This window comes from Lagenorhynchus albirostris, chromosome 20, assembly GCF_949774975.1.
Source record: "Lagenorhynchus albirostris chromosome 20, mLagAlb1.1, whole genome shotgun sequence".
Classification (NCBI taxonomy): Eukaryota; Metazoa; Chordata; class Mammalia; order Artiodactyla; family Delphinidae; genus Lagenorhynchus; species Lagenorhynchus albirostris.
Genome location: NC_083114.1, coordinates 51,106,804 through 51,134,446, shown reverse-complemented (window position 1 = coordinate 51,134,446; position 27,643 = coordinate 51,106,804). Strand labels below are relative to the sequence as shown.

Below are 27,643 nucleotides of genomic sequence, written 5' to 3'. Positions count from 1 at the left end.
CTTTAAAAATAATATCAATTATGTTAAATGTTTACATGTAAAATACAGCTGATTCGCATCATTCGTGGTACTTATGTCCTATAAAGTCCCTGCAGACACTGAATCAGGAAGTACTAAACCCTTGCTCCTCGGGAACATACAGGGTTGAGGTCGTCTGAGCCTCTGGCCACAGCATTTTTGTCAACCAGTCAACACATAACCTTGTTTTATGTGTGTTTCTGTTTAAAGACACCGTATTTAATATGTATTTCTCACAAATAATTATGTGCCATATTTCTTTATAATAAAGCATTAGCTATGAAGGGTTGAACATCCTCCTGACCCTGGATAATGTGACCATAGATTTTGTTCCCTTTTTGACTCACACCAATGCCGTGAGCTATGCTTTTTTAAATAAGTTATCATCTTGTGAATCCACAAATTTAGCCACTTTCCATCTTTTCTGAAGCTTCATCTCACACTGTAGACATTACTTTAGCTCCCCCCACACAGCCTTATACACGATGGTGACATTCTGTCCCTGTTCCGGCTGCACTGCCCTGTTCATCAGCTGAACGCAGCCGCCTGGGCAGCGCTGCTGCAGCAGCTGCTAAACAAAGCAGGCACCATGCAGCCTTCTTGCGCTTAGGACACTAGACAGCACATTGGCTTGGGGACCATGGGGACCACTGCGATGACCAACAAAAAGCACAGAGATAGCCCTAAGTACACCACAAAAGGACACCTGTCGCTTTGTGAGAGCCTGATCTGGGAATGTGTGTGTCGGGGGCTCAAATTCTTCACCGCCCCACGTGTCCACAAATGACCAAAAAGCGCCATACTATTGATTTGGGGGCTACAAGTATATTTAGGCAAGTAGGTGGATTCACAAGCTCGGAATTCACAAATAATGAGGATCAACTTTATAATCACATGCAAATGCCAAATGGGTGGTATAAGCTGCCCGGACACAGGAAATCGGTGTGAGCTGGAGGGAGTTAGTCCCGCCTCCTCAGAGCCGTGAGGCGGCGCAGAGTCAGAGGGAGTGGAACAAACACCAGTCTCTGAATCGGAAGAGCACAAGGACAGACTCTGTCTGGTTTGCGTTGTATTGTATCCCCGACATTCGGACAGGTCCTTACAGCCAGTAGGGACTCAGCAGGTGGAAATCGATGGCCATGAGGCAGGGCAGCCAGGGAAGGGCCCTCTTTGGAAAAAGAGGCGACAAGTCCCGGGGGAGAGGAAGGGCCTAGCCCCACAGTGGCAGAGGTGGCCGGTGTGGCTGCGAGGGACGAGGAGCAGGGGCCAGAGCCAACCCGAGGCCCCTGTTTTCTGGGGGTGAGCGTCTTAACTCCTTCCCTGAGGGGTAGGCTGGTGCCCGTCCGTGCTCAGAACTCGCAGCCGACCCCCGAGGCGTCTCGTTTCAAGCGCTGCTTCTGTCTGCTTTGCCCCAGGCGCTCTGCTGGAAAAGAAGGTGGACGTGGACAAGCGTGGACTGGGAGTGACCGACTACAATGGGATGGTCACCAAGCCCCTTGGCTGCCGCCCACCGATCTCCAAAGAGTCTTCCGCGGACCGCCCCACCTTCCTGGACAAGGTATGAGTTTAGGTGGCTTTTTGTTTGTTTTTAACAAGAGGTGTTTTTCGTTTTCACTGTGTTGGGTTAAAAAGTTATTGGGCTATAACATTTAAGTGACTTTTACCCATTTTTCTAATATATATGAATGTTTAACTCAAAAGAGGTTGTGTTATATTTCATATGATGGGACTAGGAATAAAAATACTGAAATTGAAAACTGATTTTCATGTTAGCAGGTGAGCTTGGCTGCTTCAATTTGTCCAATAGACGAGGGTCCATCAAATTTCTGTTTTACGGTCTTACTTTATATGCACAGTTCTTCCCACTGGAAATGATGTATTACATGTCTAATCTCAGGAAAAAGGGTCTAGAAGTGGTTAGGCATGGGCACCCATGTCTCATGGCCCTTGCTTGGATGTTCTACTTCAGAGAACACGCAGGGGTCTGTGGGAAAATCCCCTTAGATGTTTCAACAAGTGTAGTCGCCAGTTCATTCCCCTTAGTATCGTCATGCTCCCTCTCCAGATTGGTGTGACCTCAGAGGGGGGAAACAGCATCCCGTTAAACTCAATCAGAATGTTCATCCTTGAAAAAAAAAATGGAAGCAAGAAAGGACAAGTTTAAAGCAAACAAACAGACTAAAAGCAAGCTTATAGGAGAAGAGCTGAGAGTTCGTCTGTTCTCAGATTAGCAGTGTCCTCTGCCAGCACTCCACACAGTGGAGACCTCACCTTGCCCGGCACCGGCACCACTGTGCCCAGAGAAATCGGAATTTCAGACAACAATGAATCATTTTTGGACCATGTTTATTCTCAGATATTATTAGTAGTTTATCTGAAATTCCAGTTTAACTCCACACCCTGTATTTTTATTTGCTAACTGTGGGACCCTGACTTATTTCCGTATCTTTAAAATGTGAAATAATACTGCAGGTTTGGGGACTTCCCTAGTGGTCCAGTGGTTAAAACTCTGCACTTCCACTGCAGGGGGCACAAGTTTGTCAGGGAACTAAGATCCTGTATGCCACATGGCATGGCAATCAATCAGTCTATCAATAAATACTGCAGGTTTGTTGTGAAGTTAGATGAGATAAATTTACAAAGGACCTGGCACCCAATAAATGTAAAAAAATAATAATAACAAGATTTTTGTCTGTTTTATAGTTTACCTTATTATTAGGTTAAACCATATGAAATCGCTGTTTGTAGGTCAAAAACATTTGAATGTCAGCAGATTTCAACCTAATGTATACCTAGAGCCTTGCTAATAACTTCTCAAAAGGAGCCTGTTTATTTGAAAATGGTTGTAAAGTGTTTTCCAAGTAAGACTTTTTACAGTGTTTGTCTCTCTTCTGATTCCTACCCGTAGGCAGGGTCAGTAGTGATGAGAATATTATAAGCTGATATGTGTTTGTAAAATAATTGTTAAAATGAAAACAGCATCTTAATCCTGTTTCTCTTTTTTCTTTTTCCCCTCTTCCTTTTGACCATTTCTCCATTTTCCTGTCCGCACATTTTTGATCTTTTAATTCTTTGTTCATCCGCATCCCTTTCTGTGTCCCGGGAAACTTGTGCTTTGTGTGCGGACGGGCACCGCACACAGCTCACGCTTTCTTTCCCCAATCAGGATGGCGGCCTCGTGGAAGAGCCCACGACTTCACCATTTTTGCCTTCACCAAGCCTGAAGCTCCCCCTTTCCAACAGTGCACTCCCTAATCAGGCCCTGGGCGGGATTGCCTCAGGGCTGGGCATGCAAAACTTGAATTCTTCTAGACAGGTAAGGCTGTTGGTAGAGGGCCACCATGGTCTCTCTCACTTGCCTTTAAGAAAGTGTGTTTGACACGCAAACCTTCTTATTTTTAATTAATGCCTGCATTTGAAAATATAACTGAATATGTAAAGGAAGCTGAAATATTATAAGGATTTCCTTCCAAGTGATGTACTGCTGTCAAGAATTGAATCCAGTTCTTGAAATTTAACCATGTTATAGGAAATGCTTCAAAATTATATTTATTCTTACATGTAACTAAAACACCCTTGGTACTAAAGTACTGCTAGTGAAATGACATGGACCGCAGAGCCGTCTTCACCTGCCCAATGCGTTCACAGGTCCAGGCAGTGCCGTCCTGTCTCTCCTGACAGTCGAAACCTTAAATGCATTGATCTGCAGGAAAACACCATACTCTCCCCTTTTTCCCAGAACAGAGGTGACATCTCTTGCAGGTTCTCAGTGGTTTTCAGAGAGTGATGTTGGCACTGTTCCCTGCCTTTGACACTCTTGGGGGAGGTGAAAGTCACCCTCAGACGTCCCTGAACGGAGGGACCTGGGGTTTTGATCGACGGCCGCTTCGTGCCACTTCTCTCCCCTGGAATGAAATGATACGGAAGCGCGTCACGCTCTTCCCGTCCACAGACTGCTCTTCTTGATTTTCTCCTGGGGGAGGCTCACATCACACAGCTCTGAGCCTTCTCTTCCAGTGATGCTGTGAGATGTGGGGTGGCCGGCGGCAGTTCTCAGTGGCGCCCCTTCCGCGTGATCCTGGCCGTCTCTTGCTGCCCACCGGGCCGCGGTGCCATTTTCAGCTCTTCTGCGGTCGGGAGTCAGCAGCCTGGCCGGCGGGCCCCGGGGATCAGATACCCAGTCAGGAGAGTAGAAAGAAGCGCTCAAATGTATAGTTATTATATTTAACACAAAGTTAACTGCCTGGACTTGTTCACGTATTCAGTTTCAGGTTTGTTGAAATCATAATTACATTTCCTTTTGGAGAATGTCCTGTTCTCCCAGGTTAGTGGTCCCCACACATGATGCCCTTTACCCCAGCACAGACGGTGCCCACACAGCCGTGCCTGCCGCTCCTGTGCCTGGCTCTGTGTCATTATAGCTTCCTGGAACACGACGGCCTTGTCGGGGGGCACCTAAAACTGGCTCTGTGGGCAGCTTCTGTGATTTAAAGACATAGGCAGGCTCTGCGGGCAGATCTCCTGTCATCTGTACCCAGTTTAGACAGCACTTCTTAAACATCCCCTTTGGTACACGTTGAGAGCGGCAGGAAGCAGGTGCAGCCTTGCCCCCCGCTTGCTCCCGGGCGACTGTGTAACGCGCCCTCCGCCTCCCTGCAGACACCGAGTGGCAACCTGGGCATGTTTGGCAGCAGCGGAGCAGCCCCAGCGAGGACCATGCAGCAGCCGCCACAGCCGCCCGTGCAGCCCCTGAGCTCCTCCCAGCCCAGTCTCCGTGCTCAAGTGCCTCAGTTTCTATCCCCTCAGGTCAGACCCGCTTCCGCGCTACACTGAGAGCCAGTCAGCCCGCCCGTGTTAACCTGTCCGTCCCACCCTCCTGCCCTGGGAGGCATTTCCGGAGCTGCTCCCCCAGGGCCCCCGCCCCACAGGCCAGGACTGGGCCTCCCCCCGGCAGAGTGCTGTTGCCGGGTGACACATGCCAGGGATGGGACTTCTGTCCTGGTCTTGAGAAGATTACTTGGATGAACCCATTGAATTCTTCTAGATTAGTGAGAGAGGAAAGTGGCAAGTGAAATTGCTTGGGACATAAAAGAAAATTCTTAGAAGCAGTGAAGGACTGAGTAATGCTTTAGTGACAAACTAAATGTGACAATATATAATAGTGCCCATATCACAGACTTTTGAGTTAAGTTTATTCTTTAGTATTAGATCGTTTTAAAACAAAAGAGCAAATAGCATCAAGGAAAAGGATATTGTTTTGCAGAGCTCTAAAGCATAATGTCAGCTTTTTCTCATATTAATATTGTTTACTTTTAGAACATTTCCATAATTTTTGACTTTGGACTGAGTTTTTAATTACAGTGTTACAGTCCTTACCGCTTAAAAGAATATTCAGTAATAGATTAAAATGGTAAATCATAGAATTCGCTGGAAGTAATTATTCCTCCACGGTTGTTTGACCAGAGATCTGTGCACTGAGTTGAGATGGCTGAAATCTGGGTAAAATAATAGTGAAATGCATTAAACAGGATACACTGTAAGCTGCTACAGTAAAATGCATTAAACAGGGTACACTGTAAGCTGCTACAGCAAAGACACCCTGAAATACAGATGCTCGGACGAGACAGACAAGTAATTTGCCCCCAAGCAACAGAGCAGAAAGTAGCAGCTCTGCCTCGGCCGTTGCCCAATGACAGAGGGAAAGCGAGAGACATACCGCTTCCACTCATGTCCCACTGCCCAAGCCTAGTGACATGGCCACCCCAGCTAAGGCACAGGAGCAGAGACAGGTCCTGGAGACAGAGCAGCCTTCCGCACACAGCAAGCCAGCGTGTCCCGAACGTCACTCATCTGTGTGCCTCCCACGACTGTTACATAATGTGTTTTCTTTAAGTTGACTTGCCTTCTTAATTTAGATAAATTTATTCTTAAAACTGAACATATCTGTCGTAAAGAGAAAAAGCAACATTTTTCTAATACACGTTAGGCGACTGTAAAAGATACTCTTCTGTGCTCTACCTAAAACCATCTTGTGTAAATGCTGTGATAAGCGTACAGCGCACGCCGTGGAAAACACTGAGCTGGCCAGTGCCAAGCCCCTGAAGGGTTCAGAGCAGTGAATGCCAGTTGGGCAGGGAGGCAGGCTGACCATTGCGGTCAGGGCTGGCCGGCCACACCAGGGCACGTGCCACATGGGAGGCTGGGCAGCCGGGCCCCCCGAGAGGAATGGCTGGTCCCACGAGCAGGAGGAGACCACTTCCCGAACGTGTCAACTTGAGAAGGGGTCCCTGCCTGCCCTGGAACAAGGCCCCCCGGTCAGATGGCCGCGGTGCCATCTGCTGAGCTCCTGCGGGGACTAGTCCAGGGCGCCTGTGTGAGACGTAGACACTGGCCTCCTTTGAGGAGGCTTGAACTTCCTCCCAGAGACCCACGCCTTCGCTGTCTCCCACCCTTAAACGATGCCCACTTAGCTTCATTTCGACAGAACGTGAAACCAGTTACCGATGGGAGTAACCCAGAGCCCTAGCAAGTTAATTCGTAACTAAAATATTTGGAGGAAGAAATCTCTTTCTTGCCATCCGCCTTTACCTCCCTCCCTCCCTTCCTTCCTTTCTTCCTTTCATATTATCCACAAAAGCATGTAAACTACTAATGTTAAAATGTCTGTAAATTTTTTAATGGCTTTTGAAGTTCACCGAGACAAATATAACTGTCATTTACTCAGTTTTGAATCTCAAAAAACTGCACAGACAAGTAAATGTTTGAATAGAGAATCCATGTCTAATGGTGCATTTTTTGTTAACAGGTTCAAGCACAGCTTTTGCAGTTTGCAGCAAAAAACATTGGTCTCAACCCTGCACTATTAACCTCGCCAATTAATCCTCAGCATATGACGATGTTGAACCAGCTCTATCAGCTGCAGCTGGTGAGTAGGTAGATCTGCTCGGGTTCTAGGACAGAGGAAGAGCCTTCTCCCCGTGAGCTCGGGGATGTGCCAGCAACATGCACGCCGCCTGAAGAAAAGCAGTCGCCGCAACGCTTTGCTTCACGTCGGGGAATGTCGTTGAGACGTTCATGAAGTTTGTAAACTATTAAAGGAATTAGGAAGTTCTTCACTTAAGGGTGTGTCCACTGAGCTTTGTGGATTCTGTGGCCCTTTCGTGATCACAGTCTTCCAGATCTGACAGTTAGGGTGTCTGTTAGCTCTCAGCCAGCCTTTCTCATCTGAACCACAGAACCCAACAAATCATTTCATGATTGTTCTCTAAATTCTTCCAGGGTTGGTCTACACAGATAGCATTCTAGAAACAAAAGACAAAAGTTACTTCGTTACATACAAGAGATGAGATGCCTTAGAGATTAGGACTTGATTTTCTCAGAATCCCTCTTGAGGAAGGCTGATGTAGCCTAATAATTCTTGCAAGTGTTACAGTTTAACATACGTTGAATTTTTAATTTTCAACAGTCTTACTGCTTTTACCATGAAATGCCATGGCATTGTATCCCTAGGTGCATCCTGAATTTATATTCCCTGAAGGGCCCGGTATATTATTTCTTTCTTTAATACGTTGACACCTGATTTATTTAGAAGTCTTGCCCAACAGCTTCATCTCCTAGAAAATGACCAGGAGTCATGAAGGGAGAAAAGCCTCCAATAGACAAAACCATGCTGTCAGCCTTTCCTTACGGGGGAGCCCTGGGCTCTCAGTCCTGACCCTTCAGCGTTTGTTAGACACACGTCTGACCGTCTGGGTGTCTGGTTCCAGGTAGTGGCCAGGTGGGGTGGGGGTGACCTAGGACAAGCCGCAGTGCAGTGAAGTACCCAGGGCCCTGGGCACGGGATCCAGACCGGGACTGGACCTCACTCGGAAAAGGGAGCCAAGCTGCCTCACAGTCATGCTGTAAGGCCCCTGCGCGGTGTGCTACCGCCAGCGCCAGGAAGGGACCGCCGGCCTCAGCGGGGAGCAGCTGAGAAGCATGCTATTTAGAGCTCTCACTGCAGAGGAAAACAGCTTTCCACTCCTTGATAACACAGAGGACGGCTGGATTCTGACGGGAGACAGAACTCGTTATCAGTCGTACTGATGTTCTGGAATCCTTTATTTATACATAATTTTTATTGACCTCTGTAGTGTAAAAGATACCAAGAAAATGTTGGATTATGTTTACTCTGCTCTGTTTTAAAAACAATGTACACTGTTTTAACTTTTTTTTCCAGAAAACTTGGTAAAATGATATTTCAGTACATCCTAAGGTTAAGTTTTAGAGCCTGTAAGGATTCACTTAAGTGAAGTATTTTATTCCTCTCTAATTTACAGATTAATGAGGCATTTCTAGTAGTATAATCTCTACTTCTACTTGGATTCTATTTCAATAAATCCTCTTGCCCAAAACGTCCCAAAAAAATCCATGTTGTAAAGAAAAAATTTACAGTATTCAGCCAACTTTCGAAACAAATGATCCGGCCTTCTGCCTCGTGGTGGGAAGAATCTGACGATCATTCTCGCTGGCTTCGTGGACGGGGTCTGTGTGGCAGAAGTGGCCACGTCTGGACCTCAGGCTCCCTGTGGACCAAGGCCACACGTGGCTCCTGGTAGCTACAAGCCCTTTAACGTGTATTGTTCTGTGGCCGCCGATCACTGCTGTCCTGCCACATGGTCTGAGCCATTCTGGACAACTTGCATCTTTATAAGGGGAAAAAAATTTTTATTTTCCCCTCATTTCTTTTTTATTTTTAGTTTGTATGAATTGAGCGGAAGAATTTTGATCTCTTCATTAACTGAAAAATATTTGCTGACAAACCTCATTACCAGCACTAAACAGGGGTACTGACTGAGTTACTTTGTAAAGTCTGTGCACTAGAAAGGCTTTGGAAAAACATGTCTCCTTTTGAAAAAGCTCCATGCCTCACGCTATGCTTAAACCACAGGATGGTAAGGGAACCGAGAATCTGTGCCTTTTTTTTTACACTAATGTACAGAAGTGGAACCCTTTGTTGAGGCTTTCTTATAATCTACTGGACGCTTCTCTTTGTGTCTGTGTCCACAGGCGTACCAACGTTTACAGATCCAGCAGCAGATGCTACAGGCCCAGCGGAACGTTTCCGGACCCATGAGACAACAGGAGCAACAAGTAGGCGCCCCCCGGGTGGCTCAGCGGGTCGCTAGCTGTCACCTCCCCTGGCCTGTTACTTGTCACTGGCTTCTCTCTCGCTCAGCCTCCCGTTTTGAAAGCCTCGGCGTCACCTGGGCTGGGGAGGAGGGCGGCCCCGGCGGCCCTCCCGACCCGCTGACCGCGCGTCCCCGCCCGCAGGTTGCGCGCACAATCACTAACCTGCAGCAGCAGATCCAGCAGCACCAGCGCCAGCTGGCCCAGGCCCTGCTCGTGAAGCCGCCCCCGCCCCCGCCGCCCCTGTCTCTGCACCCCTCTGCAGGCAAATCGGCCCTGGACAGCTTCCCCCCCCACCCCCAGGCCCCCGGCCTCCCCGACCTGCAGACCAAAGAGCAGCAGTCTTCACCCAGCACCTTCGCTCCCTACCCTCTCGGTGAGTCCGGGTCGACGCCGACCGCGTGCGCCTGGCGGGGCTGAAATAGCCGGGCAGAAATGCAGTTCCAGGCAAAACCGGAGCGAGGCTGTCTCAGGTCTCCTTCGTAAGGGAGGGACCCTAGCTGTCTTCGCAGAGCAAGAATTTTGCTGCGCCCATAAGTGCTTTCAGTATAAAATCTTTGAAAGTAGTACCAGAATGATCTCCTCTCCACTGTTGAATCGGCGCTTTGTTCCGTCCCTGGCTCTCTCCAGCCTGAACTGCTGGGAACAGGAAGGGTGTGCAGATTTCCGTGAACCAGGCACTTCTTAAAAAGCCATGGTTGCCCGCACAAGTCCTGTAGTGCAGAGCACGACTGTGTACTCACCCAGACCAACACGCACACCCTCACCCCCAACCGGTAGGGCGCCCGCCCAGCACTTGAAACCCGCAGGCCGGTGGCAGATGTGGTGCCGCCCTCGAGGTCACCAGGAGGGACACAGGTTACGACGTTGAAGACCGTCAGAAGGGCTGTGTCAGGAAAGTGATCGTACGGGGAATACTGTTGACCCATGAACAACACGGGCTGAAACAGCGTGGTCCACTTACCCATGGGTTTTTTCCCGTAAATAACGGTGCTGCGTGACCTGCAGTTGGTTGAGTTTGCAGGTACAGAGGACCGGCTGTAAAGCCATACCCGGATTTGTGACCCCTGCGTTGTTCGAGGGTCAGCTGTAATTTGCTCTAAGGATCCAGAAGTGGGTGAAAGCGCCTCAGGCTTGTCAGGCTGACTGTTAGAGTCTGAAGCTACAGGGCAAAGGGAATTAGTTACCTGAGAAATACATATCCAGAGGGTCAAAGGCCAGGTGAGTGACAGCGAATCTCGGCTAATGATGTCCCTTTCTGTGGAATACTACCAACACCTCTGAGAGCTATGTTCTGATCACATGAGCACTGTCTCCTTGACATGTAACCAGTGTGGTGTGTCTTTAATACAAAACTGACAAATGCTAAACTACAGTTCTTCTGTCCCTTCATGATTGTCCTACCCGTTACTTTCCTCTGTGCTGAAGAAGCAGAATAGTCTAGTAGTTAAGACCTGCCTTAGGAATCAGGCCACCACACTGCCCCCACGACTAAGCTGCCTGGCAGCTCTTTGCCTCAATTTCCCCATCTGTAAAGTGGGAATACTTACCTCATAGGGTTCTTCTAAAGATTTGGTGAACTAACAGGCAAAGTACTTTGTAATAGCAAGCACTTGGTAGAATGTTGGCTACTTATGTAAATACTTCTTTTTTAACAATAGTTGTTTTAGAAGAAAATTCAGTTCCATCTATTGTCCTGAAATGTTTAGCTGCAGCTTCCTAGTGTCCTAGTATCCATCTGTCCTCTTAACCTATATTTAGAGGATGTAGTACACAAATCTTTACCCTTAAACGCTTTTTCTTACAAGTGAAAAGATTAGTGCCTTGAATCTTCAAAATTGATGAAAAATACTTCGGATAATATTTTATAATCACATTAAAGTTTAAAAATAAATGTGTTAAAATAGATAGCTAATAAAGTTTAAGAAAGTTAGTTTGTAAAATTGCCTCTCTGGCTGGTTCTCACCCCTTTTCCTCAGCAGCTCTAAGTCCCGTCCGCCTTCCTTCCTGTGCAGCCTCTTCTCCGGATGCTGTCTTGACTCCCGAGCTTGTCGTCTTCCCAGGAAGACCAGGCGTATAAAAACGAAAACCAGCCTTCATAGGCAGTGCAACGTGGTTACTGCAGAGCTTAGGGAAGGGAGAGTGCATGGTCACCCTGCGCGGTGAAAGAAGAATCAGAGCAGGGTTTAAGCGTGGACCTCAAACGAGTAGAGTTCAGTGGAGCAGAGCCAGCCTCGCATGGAAGAAGAGGCCGTCGGTGTCGGCGAGGGCCGGCCAGGCTGGCTGCCAGTGGAGGGAGGAACAGAAAGAAACGAGACGGGGAGGGTGGGGCCCGGCCATGGGACTTGGGGTGCTCTGGAGGCCAGTCTGAAGCCCGTCCTAACGGTTGTGCCCTCACCTGACTGGGTCTGTGTGGGTGGAGGTGAAGGTAGCCCCCAGTGGTGTCGGACTCCCATGGGCGTTCGGTTAGGTCTGCACAGTGTGTGTGTGTGAGATTGCCAACATTTAAAAATTGGAAATTTTCAATCAAAAGTGGCTTCTGGCTTCTCTTGAAAATGGCTGCCTTGGGCCTGTGTTCCATTCACTGGTTGCATGGGTAGCACCTGTAGCAGGGCGGGCGCTGTCCCCACCAGGCCCGCATCACCTTCATTTGTGTTGCCTGCTTGGCCCATACGGGCATTTGAGTTTGAAGCTCTTGATTTAAAGTTAAGAACAAAAATGTTCAGTACCTTTGCTCTGTACCAGGACATGTGGTGTGGGAACCGCAGGTTAGAAATGGCCTGGAAACACTGGGTCACACCTGCACTGGTCATTCTGTCCGGCCAGGCAGCCTGCTCAGCTCATGACGGGTGTCCCATCAGCGACTCTTTACTTCAGCCTTTTTGCTATCATCCCCCTCATCTCTCTCCACTAACCCAGCACAGTGAGGGCGCTTGTCACGTGCCCCAGTGCATGCCTGCTTTTAGCTGTAAGAAATAAACCCAGGATCAGCTCACATTCCAGCCAGGGCAGACGGCAGCACCCACACTTTGAAATAGTTCAAGTCCTTTAAGGGAGTTTGATGTTTAATTCATAAACTCCTTAAGAGCAGCCTTTTGTAAAGTGAGTTCACTAAAGGCAGATTTGGGGTCTCCCCACCAGCTTGTTCTGTCGGTGGGACCTTAGGGTACCGTTTACATCTCTGAGAGACTGGTTTGGATCTGGTGAGTTTGCACAAGGTGCCCTGAGATCAGAAAAGACTTTCCTAATTGTTTGGACTTGTTCTGTTTTTCTGTGGGCTCCGACTGAGAAGCTTCAGGACCACGTTTGGCACCAAAGCGAGTAAAATGAAGAGAATCATTGGTCTTACTTAATCAAAGACTATTTGTTACCATCGTCCCCCTAATTTAGGAATAAGATTCCTACAGATGTGTGTTACTAAAAAGGCAAAAAGGGGTTTTTTTCCTCCAGCATTAAAAGTTACATTTAAAATATTTGGCTGTGAATTAAGACTTAGTTTGATTCTCTAGGAGAGCTTTAGAAAGTAAACGTTTAGAGGAAGAGCAGACGTATCCTGATAGCGTTTTTGTTTTTAGCTGGACTGAACCCAAACATGAATGTCAGCAGCATGGACATGACTGGTGGTTTATCAGTGAAGGACCCGTCGCAGTCCCAGTCACGCCTCCCTCAGTGGACACATCCCAACCCCATGGATAACTTACCCGGTGCTGCTTCTCCACTCGACCAGAACCCCAGCAAGCATGGTACGTCCGAGCCAAGGTGCCTGCAGTCTGGTCACTTCTTTCCTACTCGCTGGTTATGCTCGTTTTGTTACTCGTACTGCATTTCCCTTCTAAGAGTTCAGTGCTGAAAGCTGAATAGAAAATATTCCAAGAGAACAAACCAAACCACAACAGACAGGGATACAGGGAACTAGAGTAGTGGTAACCAGAGGGGAAGGGGTGGATGGAGAGCGAAATGGCGAAAGGGGGTCAACTGCGTGGAGACGGGTATAAACTAAGCTCTTGGTGGTGAGCACCCTGTGGTGTAGACAAAAGTCGAAATGCAGTGTCACACCCGTGAAACTTAGATGTCAGAAACCAGTGTTACCTCAGTAAGTTAAACATATATATTCCACTTCATTACAGAGTATGTCAGATCCCAGGTAGTCAATGATCAAACCTCTCCAAGCCTCAACTTTCACACCTTAGCTACAAACCAAGAAGTAATTGAAAATGCCCCAGAGCAACGAAGAGTACAGGTCATGGCCGCACACTCATGTATCTGTATCTTCAACCAAAACTTTGTCTAAGAGAAAATTTTTTCCATAAAATGATAAAACACAATAGAAAATCTAATGCCTAGAAAAGAGAAACAGCAGATGCTAACAACCAGGAAATTCCCTGGTGGTCCGGTGGTTAGGATTTGGCGTTTTCACTGCGGGGCCAGAGTTCAGTCCCTGGCCGGGGAACTAAGATCCTGCAAGCTGCGAGGCACGGCCGGGGGGGGGGGGGGAAGCTAGTAACCGTAGGAGGTGATCTCACTTGCATTAAATTTAGCTCTTAAATTCCTCGTAGCATAAACAGCAAAGGAAATTTAATAGGGTGTATAATTCTCTCTCGATATAAGGCATTCTAAAAAGAAAATTTTTCCTAATGGTTAATTCTACAAGAAAATCATCATGTGCTAGTTGGGCACTTCCCTTGGCAGGAGAGAGCTCAGTCGCCCAGGGTGGGTGGGGTTAAGGCCTCCGAGTCCACATGCCTGTTTGTCCTTTCATAGTGAGGGCAGCAGACTGGGGAAGGGACACAGGCAGCAACAAGGACAGGAGCTGTCCGCAGGGACTCACAGGCTGTCCCCAGAGGGCTTCATCGTGGTGTGGGTATGCATTTATCAAGAATTCCAACTTGAACAACTGAAACAGTTCTTAAAGAGTTTGTCTTTCAAGGCCAAGTTTGGGCTAACGGAAATAGTCACTTCCCCCAGAAGGTGCTGGCCAAACCGAGTCTGACAGTTCGTGCACCTGTGCAAAGGGCAAGGCCCGGCGCCCAGCACAGGGACTCGGGGTCCCCTGTTCACTCGGCTCTTTGTTCCCTGTCGTCCCCCCAGGTGCTATCCCTGGAGGTCTGAGCATTGGGCCTCCAGCTAAGTCCTCCATCGACGACTCCTATGGCCGGTACGATTTAATCCAGAGCAGTGAGTCACCAGCCAGTCCTCCTGTAGCTGTTCCCCATAGCTGGTCACGTGCCAAATCTGACAGTGATAAAATCTCAAATGGCTCCAGCATCAACTGGCCCCCAGGTAAGAAAGAGTGTGCATGCTTCCCTGTGGCAGCCGATCAGAACACGCCAAGCCTATGGGAACGACTAGGCCCAGTAGAAGCCAGGGTCCAAGCTGAGAATCCTGGAAGCCTTAACCCCATAGCTTTGGCTTTTTCATTGGAAATCCATTCATCAGATAAATTGTGGGTGTGGTTGGCATCACAGGGTTTTCTGCAGCCCTCGGTTCAGTGGAAGGAGAGAGGGGAAGGGGCGCTGTGTCCCGTCCGGTCAGAGTATGTCTGGGCTGTATCCTCCCGTCTGGACACCATCTTAGTGTCCAGCGTGGTGGCTATAATACTTAGTTTGTTCCGAAGGATTGATGATTTACTAAAGAAAGTCTAAAGTGTGCCTCTTAACTTAATTAGCAGATTATAAACATTTCCATAAGCTGTCATGCAGCAACATGAAGGTGCTCTAATACTCATGTGTTGATTTTCATTTGTTTGGAATTTTCCAGAGTTCCATCCTGGAGTTCCCTGGAAAGGACTTCAGAATATAGATCCCGAGAATGACCCCGACGTCACTCCTGGAAGTGTCCCCACCGGGCCTACCATCAATACCACCATACAGGATGTCAACCGCTACCTCCTCAAGAGTGGAGGTGAGGGGGCGCCCCGCCCGTGTCCATGCAGTGGTCTCCGTGCAGGCGCTCCAGGGCAGCGGGAGGGTGTGGGTGGTGAGGCTGGGGCGTGCAAGGCACGTCCGGTGGGAACCTTCTCTTGCCGTGTGATGCAACATAGTGCTTACGGGGAAATGGAAATTGATTTGGGTTCAGTGTCTCTGCTGGATTTATTAACACATCGTTTTTTATAAACATTGTGTTATAAAATAACAATATTAACCATGAAGCTTTTTAAGAAAAAGGTTTCCACTTGAAATTCCTTGAGCCAGAAGTGACCTTTTACTCATCCATGTCAGCCAATTTTTCCTTCCCTCCAAGAGTCTGGTAAAAAGCCTGGGGCCTCTCCCCAGGGCTTGCTTCCTGGCACGAGCTCCCGATGCTGTGAGGTCTGGCGCACCCGCTCCAGACTTCAGGGTCCAGTCAGAGCAAGTGATGAGCTGAGCTGCGAGGTTACAGAACGTAAGCAGATTTCAAATGCAGTGTCGAGAAGGGCAGCAACTTGCCTTTCCCTAAGGCCTGCAAATGAAGACGCTCTGTAAGGCCGTTGCTGATGGAGTTTTATCCTCATAGTTCTAATAATGGGAAAGAATAGCCAGCTTACCAGAGAGGCTCAGCACTAATAAGGCCACTCGCATATTTCCCAAAACATTAATTTAGGTTTCCTACCTAAATATGGCCTGTGGGGGAGAGGCCGTTCTTATCAATGGTTCTTTCAAGTGACAGGATTCTGCGTGCCTGTGGTTCGGGTAGAAAGGCGCCATAAACGCAGATCACCTTCCCATTTAGTGCCGTGCATTCCTCGTGTCGCGAGGCGGCTGCATCTCAGAGCAGGGACATTGCAGGCCACCCCAAGGTCAGGGACGGATGAGTGGCACGGGGGACGAGAGGCTGTGGGACGTGGAGCCTGTTTGAGGTGGTGGGGACCGGGGGGTGGCACAGCCAGAGGTGAGACTTGGCCGTCGCCCCTCGGCACCCTGCGTGTGGCCGCAGGGTTGAGCCGGGCAGCCGGGTGGGTCAGCGTGTTCGAGGTTGTGGAGGGTGGGTGAGCCATGCCGATCAGGGCAGTAGAAGACCTTGGAAAGAGTCGAGGCTGCTCGGCACAGAGCAGAGCTTCCCAACTGGTGCCTGATGGTCAGCCCGTGGTCCCTGGCACCTGGGGCATTGTGGGCCACCTCCGCCGTCGCATGCGTGTGCCGTGATGCGACACAGGCGTCCTGGAGGGGCAGGGGAGTTGCGAGGGCAGAGCTGAGCAGATGAGACGAACGTCAGGGCAGAGGGAAGCTCAGCCTCAGAGATGTTGGCTGAAACGGGACCTCAGCTGTAGGACAGAGAGAGCTCCCTGCAGCCTCACATGGCCCTGTGTGACCTCCTGGGGCTGGAGCCCTGGGACAGCGCCTCCTCCACCCCGTGACCAGGCCTCGCCCCGGAAAGCCCTGGCTCCCCCACCTCCTGGTTTGTTTATCTGAGAGAAGGGGCGGGATGAACGGATCTTTATGTAGAACTTATTTACAAAAGGCACCACAGCCGCAGGGCCAGAAGTAAACTGCAAAGGCCAGACCTCGCTGACCGCCCCTCTCCAGGGCCCACGTGCCGCACCCAACACTCGAGGGCCTTCAGGCGCCCCAGGGGCTGACCTCGCTCAGGGCCCAGCCACAAAAGCCTGTCGTATTTTTGAGTGACCAGCTTGATCTGAAATACAGAGAAGGGACTTCCCTGGTGGCACAGTGGTTAGGAATCCGCCTGCCAATGCAGGGGACACGGGTTCGAGCCCTGGTCCGGGAAGATCCCACATGCCGCGGAGCAGCTAAGCCCGTGCACCACAACTGCTGAGCCTGCGCTCTAGAGCCCGCGAGCCACAACTACTGAGCCCACGCGCCGCAACTACTGAAGCCCGCGCGCCTGGAGCCCGTGCTCCGCAACGAGAGAAACCACCGCAATGAGAAGCCCACGCACCACAACGAAGAGTAGCCCCTGCTCGCCACAGCTAGAGAAAGCCTGCGTGCAGCAACGAAGACCCAACGCAGCCAAAAATAAAATAAACAAATAAATAAAATACAGAGAAAAAAATGGAGAAAATGTGCCCTAGAAGGAAAAGAGTGAGAAATGCCACTGGCCTCTTGTTGTTGGCTTATTTATTTTACGTACTTTCATAATGGAATTTTTTTTTTTACTGAGTATACTAGGTGTTGGGTTTTTATTTGCATTTTTGTTTTTATTTATTGTCATTGGTGTTAAGTTCTGATTTGATATTAAAAATTTAAATTAGCCCAGTATTTGTTTGGATGTTATTTATAGTTTTAACCTTTATGAGGTGAATAGCAACCAGAATGGTAAAATGCAGCTGTGCCATCTCCTGACAAATTGATACGAAAAGGAAAATTAACCAGAATTTTATGGGACAGTTTCCACTATTAAACTAAAAATGTCAAAACTAGAACACTGTTAAAATCTAAGTATCCTACTGTTAATTATAAAAGAAATGCCACGTAGGGTTAAATAGTCTATAATTTGGGATCTTGGGTTGATTGCATTTTGTTGGTAGATGGAAGCAGAGGGTTCAGGAACTACGATTAGGTTGTCAGTAAAGCTGACATCTTTCAAAATTGAAGACCTGCAGATTACAAATAAATTTTAATGTTCGTCCGCTCTCATGCCATATTCTAAGGAGGTCAGTTACAGCAGAGCAGCTGTAAACAGCTGTGCAGGTTGTAGACCGCACAAGTCTGGGAGGTGCCACACGCCTGGTAGTCCCAGTGAAGGGTACTCCCGACGTTGTTCAGTGCCATCCCAGCTGGTGCCCTGCGTCAGGGGCCCGTGTCTTGTGAGATTCCGTTCACGGTAGTAAACCTGACAGCCAGACTGTTGTGTGCGCCTGTCCCCTCCCCCGGCCAGCTTCCACACTCTGGCCGAGTAACTTGCCAAGTCAGAAGAGCTCTGATCCATCCTGCTTTAACCCACAAGTCACCACGGCTTCATCCTCCCTCTTCCCTGGCTTCCTGCTTTCCTCAGAAAACGGATGGGGTGACATGGAAACAGCACCAGCAGGGGTGCTCCGGGGGCCACACCCCGTCAGCCCCCCTCCCAGGAGCAGGAACAGGGTCCTTAACAGAGGGAACCGCAGTTCTGGGGACACGATAGCTCACAGTGACACAGTTACTAGCACACATTTCTCCTCATTATTCCCGTATTCAAAAGAGAATACGAATGGGGGAGATGGGATACGTGAGACCTTTCGAGTTAGGAAAAGCGCTGGTCTTTTTATGGCAAAATCTGTAACAGAAAGCTTGGAGTTTTGTTTACAGCTCTGTGGATCTTGTTGGAGGTGTGAAAAGGTGGAGTTGGCCCTGTGTTTTTATTTTTATCTTACTTGGAAGGGGAAACCCATGGGATCCTTCTGAACTTGGACGTGTTGTTGTAAACACTCGGTGGTCGTTCTCTTCCCTCCTGCTGCCTGGTTTCCCGCACCCCGCCCCGGCCTCTCCCAGGGCCCCGGGCCCCCAGAGGCGGTGGTGTGCCCGTGTCTTCCTCTCCTCCCCATGGTCTTGGCCGCGTCACGCTCTCATTTTCCACCATTTGCTCAAACGGCAGCCTAGGAGGACATTGGTTCTTGGCTGTTAGGACTCTCAGGCCCAAGCTGAGCGGCTCACCCCGCAGGCCCGTGCTCACCTTTCTTAGTGCCGCGTTTGGTTCTGCAGGGTCCTCCCCACCGTCATCTCAGAGTGCCACACTGCCTTCCTCGAGTGCCTGGCCGCTCGCTGCCTCCGGCTACAGTCGCTCTCTCAGCAGCCTTGTGCCCGCTCCTAGTATCGCAGGTACGCACCTGGCCTCTCGACTTGCAGGTAGCCTTTTCTCTCTTTCCGCAAACAAAACGGATGGCCTGGCTTTTCCTGGTGGTCTGTCTGCTCCTCCCTGAGCTGGGAGGCCATGTGGTGTGATGGAGAGCGGGCCTGAGCTTTGCTGAGCAGCCGTGGGGCCTCGGGCACCACTGCTCCCACCCACCCCCCACCCCCGTGGAGTGGGAATGGTGACACCTCCTCCGTGGGCTGTCACGAAGGTCCGGGGATTATGTAAACTCCCCAGGGCAGGATGTGACACAGCTGCTTTCCCCTCTCCTCCCTTCCCGCCGTAGCCATGAGACCAGGGGTATAGGAGGCTTAAAGACGTGAAGGCGGCCACCTCTGGGGACCTGCTGTTAACTTGCATTGGCCACCAGGGGCTAGGAGGCCACAGCAGCCCCGTGCTTCACTGCCGTCTCTGGGATCAGTGCAGGGCCTGGGTTGTTCCTCTCTCAGTGTAGACCTTACGAGTCTTTCAAGTTAGAAATTTCTTTTAGGCTGAGAGGAGAATTGAGAATTGTCATAGTAACTTCAAAGGAATTGTTATCTGGAAGTTTTAAGACAAGGATAGAGATAATGGACACACACACAAACAGAATGTGTACAGTACAGGTTTATAAAAAGAGGTGGAACTTAAGTAAAGAGGGTTTATTGTTTATACATTTCTTCAAATATGTTTCTGCATTCCACCAGCCTTTGTTTAAATCCATGTAAGAATGCTGTAGGAATTCCTTTTATACCAGTGCCTAGGGGAGAAAGTCGTTTTGATGTACTTTAGCGTCTTATTTAAAGAGAGAAAAAGAGCTGCTGGATTATGTCTATTCGTTCTAATGTTTATTCCCTCTGATGTTTACAAAGGGGATGCATTAGGCCTTTAGTGCTTCCCAATCATTTGGCTAAAGAGATGGGCAAACAAAACCGTCTTCCCATATCTCAGGCAGTTTTTTATGGCGTTTTGTTTTTTCTGATCAGTGACGCCTTTGCTCAGATTAGCATTTGTTGTTGTGAAGCTGCAGTGGACCCTGGCCGCCAGGGTGGCAGAGGCGCTCCACACGGGGCTTGTGCCGGCCTGGGTGCTGCCCTGCTGCCCAAGGAGCACGGTGACAGCGACCACTCTGCCTGCTGTCCTTGCAGCGCTGGGCCGCTGAAGCAGGCATGGCAGGTGCCCCGGGCACAGGAGGGGCTGGAGCTGGTGGTCATTACTGGCTTTGGTTTTTCTCCCCAAGAGCCTTAAAGCAGGCTTCCCCCGGCCAAGGTGCCAAGATGCCAGGCTGCTCAGCCCTGGGCCACACCCGTTTCTATAGGCATGGGGAGCGAGTCTCAAAGCCGCAAAGATGACGCTGGTCAGCGTGAGCTCAGGCGGGTTATGTCAGAGGGGGCGTTGCTTTGACAGGGGACGGACACCTAAGGAAACGGCGTAAAAAGCTCTTGCCCTTGAGTAGTCTGTTACGAGGTAAGATGTGTCCCAGCAGCATTGGTTAAGTTTAGCTCTAACACTGAACTACAAAAACGCAGTTTTTCTGGGTGCCAAGCGCGCGTCTGACACACTTAGCAAACTAAGTGTCAGGAGTACTGGCAAGATGCATACCGGACACCAGCAGGCTGTGTCTGGGCAGAAACTCAAGAGAGAGGATGCCTGTGGTCCTCGTGCGGGAGCTTGACTTGGTGCTGCATTCGGGTCACGCAGTCCTCTGGAGCCAGAGCGCCTGGTGTGATTCCCTAGGCACTGCCGTGACTTTCCTTCTCTCAGGAATGCCTATGCTCCACTTCTCTGCCTTTCCAGGTAAACTGTCAGACATTAAATCGACGTGGTCCTCTGGCCCTGCCTCTCACACACAAGCCTCTCTGTCTCATGAACTGTGGAAGGTGCCCAGAAACACTACTGCACCCACAAGGCCACCTCCAGGGTTAACCAATCCCAAGCCTTCCTCCACCTGGGGAGCCAGTCCCCTCGGCTGGACCAGCTCCTACTCCTCGGGTACGCGTCCGTTCTCGTGTCCAAACGGGGTGGCTGGGACGGGGGTGTCCGTGCCTGCTCCGCTTGTCCTTTAGGGAAGATGCCTGTCATTTTGTCCTGCAGCTCCTTTGTAAGGACTCCTGGACACTGGGAGGGCTTAGGAGGGGCCAAGTCGCCCTAGACCCTCGGGAATTATCTGGTCCCAGGCTCTGCTGCCTGTGTTTCAGCATCAGCCCTGGGTGCTCGCACACACAGCTTTGTTCGGAGCCAGGAGGTCCCGGCGGGCGGTCTCGGCACCCACTGAGGGGCCGCACTGGGCCCTTGGAGAGGCCCGATCAACGAGCACGAGGGTCTCGCTTCCCAGTGTGAGCGCACCACCCCATCCTAAGGTGCAGTTCTGGAGGCTTCTCCCGGCCCCCTGCTGAACTGCGGGGACGAGCCGGGTGCACAGGGCATTTAAGAAGCCGAGAGTGAAGCCAGCCCTGCAAGTCTGCTTCATTTTTGTTAGCAAGTGGGATTTTAGAGCATTGATTATAAAGCTGTGGGGGAGGGGGGCAGAGGAGGAGACCAGAACTTCCAGGCAGTTCTCAAGTCTCTGCCACCACACCCACCTCCCAGGGGTCTGCAGGGACTGTGACTCTGGGTTGGTTTCCGGGGGTTGGGAAAGGCTTGGAGCACAGGTTCGGCCCGTGCTGCGTCCGTGTGGTGAGACGGGAGGGCATCGGGAAGAGCTGTCTGACTCACCGCAGCCTTGTTGACCGGGTTCTTCCCTGGGCACAGGTTCTGCCTGGAGTACTGACACCTCAGGAAGGACAAGCAGCTGGCTCGTTCTCCGCAACCTCACGCCCCAGGTACAGGCACCCGGTGGGGGCATCGCCAGGCCTGAGGGTCTTGTCGGTGACCCGAGGCCTCACTCATGGCCCAGAGGCAGCGCCGGCAGCATGGGTCATTTAACCATGTTGCTGGTGAATTGTTCACCTTTCACTCTTCCGAGGCTGAAAGAGTGTCCCCTTATAAACAGAATTGCTCACCTGCACCCGCTCCAGAACCATTTGGCCTGCGCTCACTTTTCCCAGGGTCGGGGGCCGCGAGGCTCTGTGTGATGTGCTCTGGAGAGAGGGGGTCGGAACCAAAGCAGGGTTTTCTCCTTCTTCTGTTAGCCCAACTCAGAAACTATAACTGAAATGTCCAAGATTTTAAATTACACAGTAACTTACAAGGTGCAAAAGGTTAATATCATAATCATATAGTAAGCCCTTTCAAGGACAGACATCTTCCCAAGGTACCGTGCACCTGGATTTCATAAACGTGTATAGTGAAGAATCCCCAGGACGCGTGTTACCGCCCCTCTGCTTCCTTAATCAGATCGATGGCTCCACCCTGCGGACGCTGTGCTTGCAGCACGGGCCTCTCATCACATTCCACCTGAACCTAACCCAAGGCAACGCCGTGGTCCGGTACAGCTCCAAGGAGGAAGCCGCCAAGGCCCAGAAGTCCCTGCACATGTATGTCCCTCCCCTGCCCTGCGCAGCCCTGGCTGCAGCCCGGTGGTGCGGGGGCTGGGCGTTGTGGGTGGGTCCTGGGGCCGCAGCCACAGAGCACCGCGGGCGGGCGGGAAGTCCGATGTGGTGTGGACAGGGTCGGCTGCCCCCGGGGCCTCTCTCCTCGGCTTGCACTCAGCTGCCCAGTCCTGTGTCCTCAAGTCTCTCAGCCTGAGTGTGTCTGCGTCCTGACTTCCTCTCCTTCTAAGGACACCAGTCTAAGTGAATTAGGGCCACCCCCCTGACCTCATATTACCTTAATTCCCTCTTTAAAGACCTCTTTCCAAATACAGGCACAGTGCGGTCTTGGGGCTTAGGGCTTCAACATATGAATTTGGGGGGGACACAATTCACCCCGTAATAGGTGTCTTGTGACGTGTCGGTTTCTTCTGCTGCTGAAGTGCCATGGCTCGGCCTCCCCCGCACCCAGTAGGGAAATGGTCCCCCAAGAGAGCACATGTAGAGCCCAGTGATAGAAGATGCTCTGTCCATAGAAGATGTCTCCAGGCATACGACACATTCAGACCCACTGCTGGGCCTCGTAGTGGTCCCTGCAGCCAACTCCTCTCCCCTGATTAAAGGATGCTTTTGATAAGATGTGTGAGTAGACCTACTCAGCGACATCACTTGGGGTGTGGACCCTAGAAGTTAATCATTCCTATTTTTAGCCCAGGGTATAAAATTGCACTGACCCTAAATGATGCCCAAGTTTAATGGTCCATTCATGCACTTCCTTAAGAATGTGCGCTCTACACCGACACAACATAGCTGCTAGAAGTCTAAGGTGAGAAAAAAAGGTCATAATCTGGCCTTGGAAATAGCTATACTAAAACGTAAACTGCAGGACCATTTCTGGGTGGCCTGTGACATGAAGCCTCCAGCTGCCCTTTTCCCATTGAAAAAAAAAAAGGGGGGAACGCCAACGAGGCGAACACAGAAAGACACACAGCTGCTCTGCTCACATGACCCCTGTTCTGCTTTTTTTGTTTGTTTGTTTTGAGTTTTTGTTCTGAGATGTAACTGACATACAACAGCGTGTCAGTTTAGAGTGTAGTGTTGATTTGACACATTTATATATTGCAATGTGGTTACCACCGTGGGAGCTAACACCCACATCAGGGCACATGATTATTATTTCCTTTTTGTGGTGAGAACGTTTAAGATCTACTGTCTCAGCAACTTTGAAGTAAAGGATACAGAATTGCTAACTGTAGTCACCGCGCTGTACATGAGCTCCCCAGAACTCACTCATCTTCTAACTGGAAATTTGTACCCTGAGACCAACCTCTCCCCATTTCCCACCCACAGCCCCCGGTAACCACCATTCTACTCCCGAATGTTTCAACAAGTTTGGCTTTTTTAAAAAGATTCCGTATATGATTGATATCATGCAGTATTTATCTTTGACTTATCTCACTTAGCATAAGGCCCTCAGGATTAATCCATGTTGTTGCAGGATTTCCTTCTTTCTCATGGCTGAATAATATTCCAGTGTGTCTGTTTGTATCTGTGTGTGTGTGTGTGTGTGTGTGTGTGTGTAAACATCTTCTTTATCCACTGATTTGTTGACAATTAGGTTGTTTCCATATCTTGACTATTTAAGTAATGCTGCAGTAAACATGGGAGTTCAGATATCTATCTCTTCAATAGCCTATTTTCATTTCCTTTGGATATATACGCAGAAGTGGGCTTGCTGGATCGTATGGTTGTTCTAGTCTGAATTTTTTGAGGAACCTGTATACTTTTTCCACAGTGGCTAAGCAATTTACGTTCCCACCAGCAGTGTAGGAGGATTTCCTTTTCTCCAGATCCTCACCAACACTTGTTATTTCTTGTCTTCTTAATGATAGCCGGTCTAACTAGTGTGAGGTGATGCCTCATTGTGGTTTTGACTTGCATTTCCCTGATAATTAGTGATGCTGAGCATCTTTCCATGTGTCTGTTGGCCATTTCTATGTCTTCTTTGGGAAGATGTCTATTCAGTTCCTTTGCCCATTTTTTAGTCAGATTGTTTGGGGTTTTTTTGTTATTGAGTTATATGAGTTCTCTATATATTTGAGTTACAGGATATTCTCTATATCAGATAGATGGTTTGCAAATACTTTTCCCATTTTATAGGTTGTGTTTTCGTTTTGTTGATGGTTTCCTTTGCTGTGCAGAAGCTTTTTAGTTTGATGTAGTCCCACTTGTTGATTTTTTTCTTTTGTTCCTTGTGCTTTTGCTGTCATATCCAAAATTTTGTTGCAAAGACCAGTGTCAAGGAGTTTTTTCCCTATGTTTGCTTCTAGGAGTTTTATGGTTTCAGGTCTTATGTTTAGTCTTTAGTCCATTTCAAGTTAATTTTTGTGAGTGATGTACGGTAGGGGTCCAGTTTCATTTTTTTGCATGTGGTCGTCCAGTTTTCCCAGCACCATTTATCGAAGGGACTGTCCTTTCCCCATTGAGTATCCTTGGTGCCCTTGTCAAATATTAGTTGACTGTATATGTGGGGATCTATTTCTGGACTCTCTATTCTGTTCCATTGGTCTATGTATCTGTTTTTATGCCAGTACCATACTGTTTTGATTGCTGTAGCTGTGTAGTGTTGTTTGAAATCAGGAAGTTTGATGCGTCCAGCTTTGTTCTTTCTCAGGATTGCTTTGGCTATTTGGGGTCTTTTGTGGTTCCATACACATTTTCGGATTGTTTATACATTTCTATGAAGAATGCCATTGGAATATGATAGGGATTGCATTGAATCTATAGGTGGCTTTAGGTTGTATGGATATTTTTAAAGTATTTTTAATTCTTTCAATCCATGAATACAGGATGGCTTTCCTTTTGTATCTTCTTCAATTTCTTTTATCAAAGTCTGGTAGTTTCCATGGTATAGATCTTTCACTTCCTTGGTTAAATTTATTCCTAAGTATTTTATTGTTTTTGATGCTATTGTGAATTGGATTTTTTCTTTATTTCTTTTTCAGATATTTCATTGTTAGTGTATAGAAAGAAATGCAACTGCTCTCTGGGTGTTGATTTTATATTCTGCAATTTTACTGAATTCTTTGATTACTTCCAACAGATGTTTGATGGAGTCTTTAGGGTTATCTCTATGTAAGATGATGTCATCTGCAAATAAATTTTACTTCTTCCCTTCCAGCTTGGATACTTTTTGTTTCTTTATCTTGCCTGATTGCTCTGGCTAAGACTTCCAATACTATATCAAATAAAAGAGGTGAGAGTGAGCACCCTTGTCTCGCTCCTGACCTTAGAAGAAAAGCTTTCAACCTCTTACCATTGAAAATGATGTTAGCTTTGTGTATATGTATGGTTTTTATTATGTTGAGGCCTGTTCTTTCTGTACCCTATTTGTTGAGGAGTCTTCATCATGAAAGGACACGGTGGGTTTTTTTTGTTTTTTTTTTTTTGAAAGGACGTGGTATTTTGTCAAATGCTATTTCTACTCCCGTTAAGATGATCACATGATTTTGATCTTCCATTCTGTTAATGTGGTGTATCCCATTTATTGGTTTACATATGTTGAACCATCACCCCTGCCTGAATCCCAGAGATAAGTCCCACTTAACCGGCGTGTACTTTGTTGAGAATCTTTACTTTTTTGAGAATTTTTACATCTATATTCATTTATATTGGTCTGTGGGTTTTTTGTTTGGTTTTTTTGTGTGTGTTTTTTGGGGTTTTGTTTCTTGTTTTTTGTTTTGTTTGTTTGTTTGTTTGTAGTGTCCTTATCTGGCTTTAGTGTCAGGATAATATTGGCCTTATAAAATGAGTTTGGGAGTGTTCCCTCCTCTTGAGTTTTTTGGAAAAGTTTGAGAAGATTTGATGTTAATTCCCCTTTAAGTGTTTGATAGAATTCATCATTGAAACCATCTGTGGTCCTGGGCTTTTCTGTATTGGGAGTAATCAGCTGATTATTGATTCAACCTCCTTTCTCATTATTGGTCCATTCAGAGTTTCTATTGATGATTCAATTTTGGTAAATCGTATGTTTCTAGAAATTTGAACATTTCTTCTAGATTATCCAGTTTGTTGGCACATCCTGTGTATTTCTGTGTTATCAGTTGTAATGTCTCCCTTTCATTTCTGATTTTATTTGTGTCTTCTTTTTTTCTTGGTTAGTCTAGCTAAAGGTTTGTCAATTCTGTGTATCTTTTCAAAAAACCAGCTCTTATTTTCGTTGCTGTCCTGCTCTTTTAGGTGTGTTCTGGGAAACACTACCATCTTGGCCGAGTTTGCTGGCGAAGAAGAAGTGAACCGTTTCTTAGCCCAAGGCCAAGCACTGCCGCCCACCTCCAGCTGGCAGCCCAGCGCTGGGACCAGCCAGACGCGGCTGGGCGCCTCGGGCAGCTCCCACGGCCTGGTGCGCAGCGACACTGGCCACTGGAACGCCCCGTGCCTGGCAGGCAAAGGGAGCAGCGACCTGCTGTGGGGCGGGGTCCCCCAGTACTCCAGCAGCCTGTGGGGCCCCCCCAGTAGCGACGATGGCAGGGTCATTGGAAGCCCCACCCCGCTGAACACTCTGCTTCCTGGCGACCTTCTCAGTGGGGAGTCCATCTAGCCCGGAGAGGCTGCGTGGGCACCGCAGTCATCAGCACTAGGAAGAAGCGCTGACCCTTTCCAGTCCGGGCGTCGCTGAGGACCCCGCTTGACCCGAGCAGCCCGGCAGCCCTTTCAAGTACCTCTGTCCAGTACTGAAGACGAACCTTGGCCGCAGTCCTTGCGAACTGTTCCCAAGACAGTGCGGGCTGCGCTGGGTCAGTGTCATGTGTAATGACAGGATGCTTCTCACAGCTTTTTATTTTGTGTCGTCTTATGTTTGTATGGTGTGTTGTCATTTTGATTTTTTAAGTATAAAAGCTGCTTAGAATAGTTCTATCATGAAGGGCACTTTTCAGATTGTGGGCTGGAAAGGGTTATTTTATCAAGGGGGTGGGGAGGGGAGGGAGGGAGACGAGAAAGCCTATTTAAAACGAGCCTGTGACGATTATGCACATTACCAGAGGCGGACCCCGTAATCAGGGGGAGCTGGCGTCCATCACTGGGACACGGTCCTGGCGGCCCAGACCAGCGAGCCGAGCGGAAGGAGCGGTCTGCGATCTGTTCTCTGTTCCCACGGAGCCGCCTATGCACATTACCCTTGTTTCATTACTTTTTCATGTCATTTTTTTTAATCCCAAAAAATATTTTTTAAAAGTTAAAAA

The 27,643-nt window shown here is 48.8% G+C and overlaps 1 protein-coding gene across 10 annotated transcripts in view; it reads left to right on the top strand.

Moving 5' to 3' along the window:
- TNRC6C (trinucleotide repeat containing adaptor 6C) overlaps window positions 1-27,350 on the top strand; it is a 126,647-nt gene extending 99,297 nt beyond the window's left edge. Inside the window, exons 10-23 of one of the 10 annotated variants that reach the window (XM_060134938.1) lie at window positions 1,434-1,576; window positions 3,185-3,334; window positions 4,678-4,824; window positions 6,824-6,943; window positions 9,067-9,150; window positions 9,331-9,562; window positions 12,762-12,929; window positions 14,275-14,466; window positions 14,944-15,087; window positions 18,804-18,920; window positions 20,728-20,922; window positions 21,682-21,752; window positions 22,267-22,406; window positions 26,640-27,350. In XM_060134938.1, coding sequence (XP_059990921.1) covers window positions 1,434-1,576; window positions 3,185-3,334; window positions 4,678-4,824; window positions 6,824-6,943; window positions 9,067-9,150; window positions 9,331-9,562; window positions 12,762-12,929; window positions 14,275-14,466; window positions 14,944-15,087; window positions 18,804-18,920; window positions 20,728-20,922; window positions 21,682-21,752; window positions 22,267-22,406; window positions 26,640-27,000 — 2,264 coding nt within the window. In that variant the 3' untranslated portion in view covers window positions 27,001-27,350. Of the gene's footprint in view, window positions 1-1,433; window positions 1,577-3,160; window positions 3,335-4,677; window positions 4,825-6,823; window positions 6,944-9,066; window positions 9,151-9,330; window positions 9,563-12,761; window positions 12,930-14,274; window positions 14,467-14,943; window positions 15,088-15,426; window positions 17,379-18,803; window positions 18,921-20,727; window positions 20,923-21,681; window positions 21,753-22,266; window positions 22,407-26,639 lie in introns of those variants that run through there. The other 9 variants (XM_060134937.1, XM_060134942.1, XM_060134940.1 and 6 more) reach the window with 9 other exon arrangements.
- Window positions 27,351-27,643: the final 293 nt, after the last annotated feature.